Source organism: Papio anubis, chromosome 16 (assembly GCF_008728515.1).
Source record: "Papio anubis isolate 15944 chromosome 16, Panubis1.0, whole genome shotgun sequence".
Classification (NCBI taxonomy): domain Eukaryota; kingdom Metazoa; phylum Chordata; class Mammalia; order Primates; family Cercopithecidae; genus Papio; species Papio anubis.
The window spans coordinates 72,611,400-72,622,802 of NC_044991.1; the positions used below are offsets into that span (position 1 = coordinate 72,611,400).

General features: G+C 48.6%; 1 protein-coding gene across 7 annotated transcripts; it reads left to right on the forward strand.

The window, feature by feature from the left end:
* Nucleotides 1-1,416: 1,416 nt before the first annotated feature.
* Nucleotides 1,417-5,928, forward strand: DBNDD2 (dysbindin domain containing 2). 7 transcript variants are annotated; one of them, XM_009216050.2, is made up of 4 exons: nucleotides 1,417-1,613; nucleotides 3,852-3,998; nucleotides 4,193-4,428; nucleotides 5,255-5,928. In XM_009216050.2, exons 2-3 carry the CDS (start codon nucleotides 3,860-3,862, stop codon nucleotides 4,390-4,392), a joined length of 339 nt encoding a protein of 112 aa, XP_009214314.1. In that variant the 5' UTR covers nucleotides 1,417-1,613; nucleotides 3,852-3,859; the 3' UTR covers nucleotides 4,393-4,428; nucleotides 5,255-5,928. The 7 variants fall into 7 exon arrangements, with proteins under 7 accessions (XP_009214314.1, XP_009214311.1, XP_009214309.1 ...); XM_009216047.2 differs by having other exon boundaries at nucleotides 4,193-4,330; XM_009216045.2 differs by lacking the exon at nucleotides 1,417-1,613 and adding an exon at nucleotides 1,719-2,135 and having other exon boundaries at nucleotides 4,193-4,330.
* Nucleotides 5,929-11,403: the final 5,475 nt, after the last annotated feature.

An 11,403-nucleotide genomic window follows, 5' to 3' on the forward strand; every position in this document is an offset into this window, starting at 1 on the left:
AGTTCCTTCACCTCTCTGTATCTCAATTTCTGTATCTGTAAAGTGGAAACAACAAGAGGATTAAAAGGGTTAATTTTTGTAAAGCACTTATAATAGTGACTGGCACATAATAAGCTCTGTGGAAGTGTTAACAATTAGGGCTTACTTCCTATAATTTCAGAAATTTGTGGAAGAGAGCAGTTCCCTCCCTTTCTCAGAGCCCATTACAATCAAAACAGCTAATGATTACTGAGCATTTCCAAAGTGCCCAAGTCCTGTAACTAAGCATTTTATATAAATTATCTCATAAGAGGGAGGGATTAATTATTCCTATTTAATAGGTAAAAGATCAAGGATCAGATAAGTGTTTACCCAGCTGACTAGAGGCATCAATAGTTTTACAACCCAAGAGGGTCTGACTACATTGCCTGTGCTCTTAACCATTGCATTTGTTGCTTCCCACAAACTAGTTTCCATGCTTATAAACTAGTGGGAAAGTTGCATGCTGTAGTTATCTCACAGGGTTGTTTTGAGATCCCAATAATGTTAAGAGGCAGTGCTTTAGATATTTGTACAGAGTGCTGGTCACCTGACAGGGAAACCTGAATGTGTCAATATTTGTTCACACTTCCCTCCCTCTGCACATGCCCTTCTCCCTCTTTTCTGCTTGTTGAACTCATGTCTTCAAGATTCAGCTCAGATATCAGCGTCCAGATTTTATTCTAACAGTGGAGGAGTTTAGGCAACACCGTGTGGCGGGGGAGTGGGGGGGCACACCAGACTTGTGTTCTGAAATGACAGCTGAATTGCAATGCAGGGAATGGAGTGTAGCCGGGCCAGAATGAGTACAAGAAAACCAGATAGAAGGCTACTGCATTAGGAGCCCAGGCGGGAGGTGGTGGGGCAAACGGAAGGAATGGTGGACTGGAAAGATATTTAGGAAAGAATCGACAGGAAATGGAGGTGTATTTTAATATGGGCAGCGAGGGAGAGGGAGGTGGCAAGGATGGCTCCTAGTTCCTGGCTTGCTCGCGGACGTTTGTCGAATGAATGATCCAGTGACCCCAAAGTAGAAGTATCTCAGAGAGATCTCCCCACTCCCCTCCCCGCACCCGTCACCACGCTGCTTTCGGAGCTCTGACCGTAAGGGGGTGGATGGAAGGGAGGAGAAAAGGAATGGCCAGGGAGTCTTGGTCCAGGAGCTGCTAGACTGGACACTTCTAGCACTGGTCTGAGCCAGGAGACGCTGCGAAAAGAGGGCAAACGTTTCTCCTCTCGCGGTTGCCGCCTGGCCCCTCCAACCCGCCTGGCCAGCAGTGCAGCGCCCCTCTTAGCACCGTGGAGGTGCTGGCTCCTTGCCGGCGTCGGGGCGCGCGGCACAACGGCCCACTCCTCCAGCCCTGACCCGCCCGGCCGGCCCGGCGCCCACCCCGCCCTGTGTACTGGTAGGTTGGGCGGCGGCTCTGTCTAGTCCCAGAGCCAGGAATCAGGGGCAGCCGGGCGAGTCCCAGGGCAGGGGTCCTCCGCCGCCTTGCACCTGCCCTGCTGGGCGGCACCGGGTCAGTGCCCTGACACCTCCTGCGGGTCCCCACTCTCTCTTTCCCATCGTGCGTCCTCTGGAGAAGTGCGCGCGTGTAAGTGTGGCAAGTGTGGCCAAGGGTACCGGAGGCAGGATTAGGGCGCGTAGTCGTTGCGTGGGCGCTGCCCAGAAGGCGCAGAGCATGAAGTGTGCGTGGGCACAGCCGGCGCGGGTGCCCGCCGCGGGTCTGCGCGGGGCGGGGGCGCAGCAAGTGCATCTGAGCTAGCGGAGACCAGCGCACCGGCGTCGGCGGCGAGGGTGGTGCAGAGAAGCCCGGCTGGGCGGAGGGCGGAAGGATGCGTGCGGGTAACTTTTTGACTGCCTTGGAAGTACCAGTAGTCGCGCTCGCAGGGGCTGCCTCCGGCCGCGGGGCGAGCTGCGAGCGAGTGCGCCCGCCGCCGCCCCTCCCCCACTTCCGCCTCCCGCCTCTTCCTCGTTCCCGGCTCCCAGGGCCCGTCGGTCCCCCGGGAGCCCTGGAGGCACAGCCCCACCCCGGCCGGCGCGGCTCGCTCCCACGCCCCCGCCGCCGCCTCGCTGGAGCGGACGGACTGAGTCAGCGGGGGCGCCAGCGCTGCAGGTAGGGGCTCCAGCGGCGGTGGGCGCAGGTGCCGCGGGGGACCGCGGAGGGGACCGGAGCACGAGGGGAACGGCCTAGGGGGAGCGACCTCCCCCCCGTCCTCCGCCGACGCCGCGTGTCCCTTTTTAGGGAATTTTTTCCCTCTTGCTGGCTCCAGTGCGGGTGGGGCTGAGACCGAGAGGGAGTTCTCCATTTCGCTGGCTCCTGCCCTGCCCCTGGCAGCCTCCTGCCCCCAAATCTCTTCACCCCCTCTCCAGTACGTATAGGTCGCGTAAACAACTCCCTTTCTCCAGCTCTGGGCTCCGCGACCCCACGGGGGCAGCTCCTTCAGTCTCGTGAGATCGGTGGGGTTAGGGGGAGGGGAAAAAAGAGGGGGTGTCCCGGAGCCCCTTGGCCCGCGTCAGCTCCCCCACCTCGACCTCTCCCTCCCTCTCCCCGCCGCTGGAGCACGAGCTCCAGGGGCCCTGGGTATTTTTAGCGTTGTGACCTGGGCGGCAGCTCTAAGAGCCTTTCCCAGGAATCGGCGTCAGCGCCTCGCTCCTCCGCCGCCAGCCCGCGGCCGCACGGTCTCCCCACACTTCCGTGGCCTTGCCTTGCCCACTCGGGGTTGGGTCCCTCTTCACCTCCGCGGCGCCCGTGGAGCTGGCCAGGGTCTGGGATACGCTGGGTGCAGATGAGATGGGGAAGGCAGTCTGCGGAGGATGACGTCTGATCCTCAAGCTAGAAACTCCCCTGCCTCTGGTGATGGGCTCAGAGCAGAACGCCGGGAAGGAGATGAGTGAATGCACCGGCCTGGGCTGGCCCATAGCCCCAGTGCTCTGGCCGGCTCTCGGCTTCTCAGCCCTAGGGGTCAGGAGGCCTGCTCTGAACTAGACCCAGAACCCACCTTTCCAATTGCTCCTCACTGACTAATGGGGAGATAAGTCAGTGAGATGTGTCCGAGGAGGGGAACGGATAAAGAGCTGTTGGAGTTCAAAGAAAAGATGGTCGTCTCCTAAATATATTGCTCACCTTCACAAGCAGGGTCTTATATTTGAGGCAGGTAGGTCGATTATGCCATTTTCAGATGGGGAGACTAAGACCAGAAAGGTGATTTCCTTAGGGACAGAGCCTAGTCTGGAAGTCAGGTCTGTATCTTCAGAGCAAGGGTTTGGGGTGGATGGCACACGCGTGTGTACGTGTGTTTGTGTGTGGAAAGGGAGGGGCGTGGGAGGGGTTGCTTCAGCCTTTGTCTGGGTTTTGAAGGATGGAAAGGGGTGAGCTGCAGCACTGGAGGAAGGGAACCCTCCATCCTAAAATCGCTGTCTCTATCCTATCCTGTCCCTGGCCTTCTGAGGCAAGCAGGGCCTATTAAGGGGAAAAAGTACCTCCTGGATTTGTGCTGAACCAATCCCTCCAACCCCTCTGAGGAGGACATGATACGGAGAGTTGGGCATTGGCCGTGTTCCCTGAATACAGAGTATCTCTCTTGCAGTGCCTGGAACTGGCATCCCCTTTGTGGAGCTAGGGCAAGCCCCGCCTCTGCATGAGACTTGGTCTGTGGGACACACTTGGTTTCAGGGAAGGGGAAAGAGGTCGCCAAGGGCAGAGGTGTCCAGGCTGGAGCCAGGGGCCCCACTGCTGGGACGCTGGTGCAGTGGGGCTCCCCAAGCCCAGGTCCCCCTTGTCTTGTCTTTCGACTTTGCAGCTGTACTTGTTTTGCTCCTCTACCCCCAGGAGCTGACATGGACCCAAATCCTCGGGCCGCCCTGGAGCGCCAGCAGCTCCGCCTTCGGGAGCGGCAGAAATTCTTCGAGGACATTTTACAGCCAGAGACAGAGTTTGTCTTTCCTCTGTCCCACCTGCATCTCGAGTCACAGAGACGTAAGTCCCAAGTCCTGAGAAGAGGGACTGGGGTAGGATAGGGAGGATGTCCTGTGGGTCCTGAATCTTGTGGGACTCTCTCCCCTCTAGTTTTCTTGGCCCTCTATGCTTCTAACTTGGGACCTGACATGTAACTATCACTGTCCTGGTGTGCAGCTTGGGTCCTCCTGACTTGCCCACTTCTTGATCCACAGCCCCCATAGGTAGTATCTCATCCATGGAAGTGAATGTGGACACACTGGAGCAAGTAGAACTTATTGATCTTGGGGATCCGGATGGAGCAGATGTGTTCTTGCCTTGTGAAGATCCTCCACCAACCCCCCAGTCGTCTGGTATGCCCCTCTGCTTTGGGGACTTCAGTGCTAGTCAGCCAGAGCCGAATGTCAGGCTCTGAAACGAGGCTGCAAGGCTGGGCTGGGGAAGTATACAAGTAAGGGCTGGAAGTGGCTGTTTCCACCAATGAGACAGCTGCCTGTTCTGATTTTAGGGAAGTTGACCCTGAGGGGGAACTGGGTTACACATCTCCAATCCAAAATTCTGGGAACTGTCTATCTCTTCTTTAATTTTACATTTGTTAAGTTAATATAATTAGTCACTATAATTAAAATAATGTAAAAATGTAATTAAGTAGGTTCCAATACTGTACTCAAGTACTTTACATATATTATCTCAGTCCTTACAATGTCCTGTCAGGGTAGGTGATATAATCCCTATTTTATAAGCAGGAAATTAGGCTCAGAGAAGTACATTGTAGCCAGAAGGTAGATAAACTGGAATTCATGTCTGTCCTCCTCCAAAGCCCATATGCTTAACTTGTAAGACAGATATTCTTTTAATTAAAACTGCTACTATTTATTGATGGCTTACCATGCCAGACATTTTATAAGCATTCTTAGATTTTATTCCCAAAACCCTTTGGGGATGTAGGTCTCCCTTTTATTTTGCAGAAGAGGAGCAGAGTCCTTGAAAGGGAAAGTGACTTGCTCAAAGCCACTCAGCAGCAATAAGTGATGTAGGTGGAACTTGGACTCTTGCCATTGATTGACCTGACTCTAGAACCCAGACATGGTGTAATGAAGTGGAAGGAGCTGGCAGTCAGGAGATGGTGATCTTAATCCTGGCTCTTTGCTGGACTGGCAAAGTCGCTTTGGAAAAGTCTCTGCCCCGCTGTGGGCTTTAGTTACTCCTGGCCAGATAATCTTTAAGAGTTCTCCGAAGGCCTGTTTGTGGCCTGACCAGCTTTTCTCTCTGGGCAGGGGTGGACAACCATTTGGAGGAGCTGAGCCTGCCGGTGCCTACATCAGACAGGACCACATCTAGGACCTCCTCCTCCTCCTCTGACTCCTCCACCAACCTGCATAGCCCAAATCCAAGTGATGATGGAGCAGACACGCCCTTGGCACAGTCGGATGAAGAGGAGGAAAGGGGTGATGGAGGGGCAGAGCCTGGAGCCTGCAGCTAGCAGTGGGCCCCCTGCCTACAGACTGACCACGCTGGCTATTCTCCACATGAGACCGTAGGCCCAGCCGGAGCCTTTCGGGAGAACACCAGACTGTTTACTTGCAGTAGGCACCAGAGGTGGGAAGGATGGTGGGATTGTGTACCTTTCTAAGAATTAACCCTCTCCTGCTTTACTGCTAATATTTTCCTGCTGCAACCCTACCACCAGTTTTTGGCTTACTCCTGAGATAAGATTTGCAAATGAGGAGAGAGAAGATGAGGTTGGACAAGATGCCACTGCTTTTCTTAGCACTCTTCCCTCCCCCAAACCATCCTGTAGTCTTCTAATAGAGTCTGTCAAACAAGTGTCTCTAGATGGATGTGAACTCCTTAATTCATCAAATGAGGTGGTACTCAAGCCATGCTGCCTCCTTACATCCTTTTTGGAACAGAGCACGGTATAAATAATAAACTAATAATAATATGCCAACCATTCCACTTCATTTTTCACATTGCAAAGATATCAAACCCACTATATGTCTTTAGCTCTCTAACCGATCCCATATTCCTATCACTCATTCATTCCATTTATTCAAGAAATATTTATTGAACACCCACGCTACGCATCTGGAATACAGTTTTGAGCAAGACAGGCTGTACTGTATACCTGCCTTCATAGAGTTTACTGTTTATGGAGGAGAAAATCAAGTAAATACTATAATTCACAGTGTAATAAATAGCATGAGAAGGAACTACTCTGGTACCAGAAAATAGGGGCATCTTAACCTAGTTTGTATGGTCACTGAAGAGCTGTTTTTAGCTGAAGGACGATTGGGAGTTAGCCAGACACGGCCCATAAGCCAGGCAGAATGAGCAACTTGTGAAGACGTTAAATGGAGAGAGCATATCCTTGAAGAGCTAAAAAACATTGCGTTTGGCTGAATTGTTGGATTTGAGGAAATGAAGGGAGAGGTAAGACTGACAAAGGTCAGGTTGTAAAATCCGTTGAAGCCTGGATCAGGTTTCAGTTTGACAGCTAGTAAAAGATCATGACTTAAGATATAAAGTTATTTCCTCATATAGAAGTAAGAAGTACAGGGCTACATGAAAGCTCCATCGTTACTCAGCACTGGGCTCCTTTTTTGCTGTTTTGCACATGGCTTGCATTCTTAGCGATACCTCATGTCTAAGGTGGCTGTCAAAGCCCCAGCCATTAAGACCTTGAGACTGGCAGAAAGCAGGAGAGGAAATGGGGGATGGGCAAAGAGGACACAGCCAGTCTATTCCCATTTAGGAATAAATTTTTGGAAGTTCTTTTTTTCCCCCAAGATGGAGTCTCGCTCTGTCACCCAGGCTGGAGTGCAATGGCACGATCTCGGCACACTGCAACCTCTGCCTCCCAGGTTCAAGCAATTCTCATGTCTCATCCTCCTGAATAGCTGGGACTACAGGCGCACAACACCACGCCAGGCTAATTTTTGTATTTTTTAGTAGAGATGGGATTTTACCATATTGGTCAAGCTAGTCTCGAACTCCTGACCTCAGGTGATCCACCTACCTTGGCCTCCCAAAGTGCTGGAGTTACAGGCGTGAGCCACTGCAGCTGGCCAACCATCCTATAGTCTTCCAGTAGAGTCTCTCAAATTAGTGTCTCTAGATAGACGTGAACTCCTTGGCATGTCAAGTGAGGGGGTACTCCAGCCATTCTGGCTCCTTACATCCTTTTTGGAACAGAGGGCTAGTCACCCAGATGGGGAGTTTCAGAAAGGACCAGGTTTGAGAAGAAGGCCATAAATTTGGTTTGGGACATGTTGAGTTTGAGATATATTTGAGACATCCAAAAGGATATGTTGAGTAGGCCCTTGCACCCATGTGTGTGGAATTTAAATAAGAGGATTGAGCTGGAAAAAGAAAACGATCAGTTCTCAGTGTATAGGTGGTAAGTGAAGCCATGGGTGCGAATGACGGAGAGAATGCCCAGGGAGAGAATGCTGAATGAAAGGAGAGGTTATAGGACCCAGTCTTAAGGAACACCAAATCATTTCTCACATTAAAAAAAAAAAAAAAAAGGCCGGGCGCGGTGGCTCAAGCCTGTAATCCCAGCACTTTGGGAGGCCGAGACGGGCGGATCACGAGGTCAGGAGATCGAGACCATCCTGGCTAACACAGTGAAACCCCGTCTCTACTAAAAAATACAAAAAACTAGCCGGGCGAGGTGGCGGGCGCCTGTAGTCCCAGCTACTCCGGAGGCTGAGGCAGGAGAATGGCGTGAACCCAGGAGGCGGAGCTTGCAGTGAGCTGAGATCTGGCCACTGCACTCCAGCCTGGGCAACAGAGCGAGACTCCGTCTCAAAAAAAAAAAAAAAAAAAGTCTACCTCCCTTCATACATTCAACATCACCCATGGGATCAGTGACCTTCAGCCAAAATCCTAAAGCTTTTTGTGCCACCCAAGCCTGAGTGACAAGGCTGCAGTCTTCCTATTGTCCCATCCTGCTCTCACCCCTGCAGGAGGCCAGTGTAAGCATCTGTTCGTAAGTGTTTTTCCTAACACTAGTGAGAAACTTGTGGGAACTCCAGGGAAGTAGGAGTGTCCACCAGCCATTCCCTGTCTCCAGGAAGCTTGTGGATTGAATACCTTCTGTGCAAAAGCCTCTAGGTCCAAGTTAAGATCATCCACTGAGCTGGGCCAGGGCCCAGTCCTCTATTAACTTTTGGGGTTTTTCTGGGTTGCTTATGACCTTGCTGCACACAGAAGACATAATCTCTGTCCTCTTGTGGCTTCTCTCCTTCCTTTAGAGTAGCAAGGTTCTACCTCCTGTCTGACTGTGGCTGAGCCATCTCTTGGGCTGCGGCCCACGATCCCAATAGCTTTGCTGTGCAGGGCTTCTCAACTCCCAGGATCACCCCCCTTCCTTCCATGGCAAATGATGAGAAGCTAGACTGGCTTGGTTGCCATCAACATGTCAATAAATCTCTTAGTAGCCCAGGCCCATAATGCGAAGATTGTGGGGAGCCTGCCTTGGGAGAGAGATTTACAGCCCTCTAGAGAAGTAGAATTGTTTGTGAGCCTATGGGGAGCCTTCAGTTTGGCTGCTATGAGCCCCAGCCCTGCCTGGAAAAGTCTAGTGTCAGCTGAGACCCCAGGGCTACTTCCTAGTTGGGACAATAACCTTTTCTCCTGCCAAACCACAGGGGCTTGGCTGGCCTTCAGAACCATCATCTCCAGCTGACTGTTTTTTGTTTCTTTGGTTTTTTAAAAAAACTTATGGGGGTTTCAAACGTACAACAAATATGGAAAGAAAAATATCTCGTGTTCTCATCATACAGCTTTAAAAGTAATCAAAATAGTACCAAGATTATATCATCTATCCGCCACATATTTTTAGGGGAAAGACATTTATGATAACTCTTGAAAGAAAAAGTAGATTATAAAACACCATATTCAATATGGTCACTTCTTAAAAAAATGATAATCTTCAGATTCACCATTTGATTATAGTGTTACATTAAAGTTAAACCATGGTTTATGCCAGCCCAGAGCCTAGCTGTCTGGTTTTTGAGGCCACACAGTGCCTTTGGAGATGGGAAGATGATCTGGAGCCAACTCTAAGTCAAGGAGCCCAGCTTTCAGTCTCCAAGCCACAGCGTGGCTTCTGATACTTGCACAGACTTGTCATAGGGTGGACATCCTGACACACTTCGGAAAGGAGGAGCTCAGAAAAAGTTTCCCTAGAAGGCTCACATAGTAGCAACCCCAGGAGTGCACAGAACTTGACACTAGCAGATTAGAGAAAATACAGAACTGTGCTATGATGTTATCTTGTTTGTTCATTCATTCACACATTACTGAGCACCTACTATGTGATAATCACTTTGCTTAGGCAACAGAAATACTAAGGTGACCATGAGCTCTTCCAGGAGCAGACATAGCCACAGATAATGGAAACAATGTGATGAGGGATGTAGCAGAAATACACAAAGCCTGTAGACCACTAGAGGAGGAGAAGGTAAGTCTTCACTAGAGGTAGCTGGGTCCTGAATGATGGAGACAGGCAATTTCAAAAGGAAAACAGAAGTACAAAATAGTCATAATGATGGCAGCTACCTTTAAAAAATTATTATTTTGAGGTTTGACAGTATAGACTATAGTCCTAGCTCCATCACTCATTGTGATCTTTATTATCTTAGTTTCTGTACTTCTTACCTACTTCTTAATAATAACACTCAAGCAACCCTATCACCTAGGCACTATTATCTACATTTACATATTAGTGCCTAGGTGATAGGGTTGAGTGTTACTATCAAGCACTTGCTACATTCCATATCCTACATGTACATAATTTCCCATCTTAACAACAACCTTGAAAGTAGGTTTCTTCATTATACAAATGAAGAAAAGTGACACTTGGGTTGATCACGCTCACATGGATTAAAGGCTGGCATAGGGATTTGGACTCCTGTCTTTCTGACATCTAAGTCTATGGCCTTCCTAATATTTCATGTCTAATGGGGCAAGAACACTGAATGTAGGTAGAATGAAGACATAATGAGATAAAGACATCTTTCTGACATTTCCTTTTTGGAAATGCCTGGTTGGTTGGGGCATATCTTGGCAGACCTACCTGACACCAAATTTGGCTCTTTCTAGAAGTGTGGCCATGAGTTTTACCAAGACACTGTTGATGAAATCCTTCATGACTGTGTTTCCCACAGGGCAGATGGAAAAACTAAAGCATGAATTTAACTTTGGAACTCCTAAAACTCAATAAAAAGACATGCCCATAAACAAAGGGGTGAGGGCACAGAAGACTTTAACAGACCTTTCACAAAAATAAAAATAAAAATTAAATTAAAAATAAATGGCCAATAAGCACATGAACAGATGCTTAACATTTTTAGTTACCGGGGAAATGCAAATGAAAACCACAGTGAGCAGCCACTACATACATACCCAAGTGGTCAAAACTAAAAAGTACAAAAAGTTAGAAACTTCAAGTGCCGACCAGAATGTGGAGCAATGGGAACCCATAGTTTATGGAAACATAAAATGATACATTTTGGAGAAAGGTCTGACAGTTTCTTATAAAATTAAACATACACCTGCTCTTTGACCCAGCAATTCCACTCTTAAATACCTGGCCAAAGGATATGAGAAATATATGTCTACAAAGGAACTTGCACAGACAGCAGCCTTGTTCATAATAACCAAAACTTTAAAGCTGCCCATCAACAGTTGAATGGATAAATTCATAATACTACATAGTAATAAAAATAATTGTGGATACATGCAAGAACATGGATGATTCTCAAAAACATTCTTCCCATGAGAAAAAAAAAAAAAAGCCTTACACAGTATACATACTATATGATTTCCTTTATATTTAGTTCTGGAACAGATTGTGGGAAAAAATCAGAATAGTAGTTGCCTCTGGAAGGTGGTAGAGGAGCAGGGATTGACTAGGAAAGGGTATTGGCCAATTTTCTGGGGTTTTAGGAATGTTTGGTATCATGACAGGAGTTCAGGTTACATAGGTGTGTGCATTTGTCAAAACTCAGTCAATGTGTACTTTGGATTTGTGCATTTCACTGTATGTGAATTTTACATCAAAAGAAAAATGCAATCAAATACTGAACTCTAGTTAATTATATGCATGCTGAACTACTTAAAGGAAAGTTTACTAATGTCTGCACAAGATGGGATGATGGATTTATAGACAAACATGTGGTAAAGTACAAGTATAGTAAAATGTAAATAGTAGAATCTAGGTCGTGGAAAACAGGTGCTCATTCTTTCAATTTTGTTTGAACATTTTCGTAATAAAAGAACCACTTATTTGGGGGGTTTGCAGTAAATGGAGACACTAGAAGCTAAGAGGGGCAGGAAGTTCCTCTTACTTTGGGAAATGCAAATTAAAACCACAATGGTTTTCCCAAAAGTAATTGACCTTTTTCAGTCAATGTTT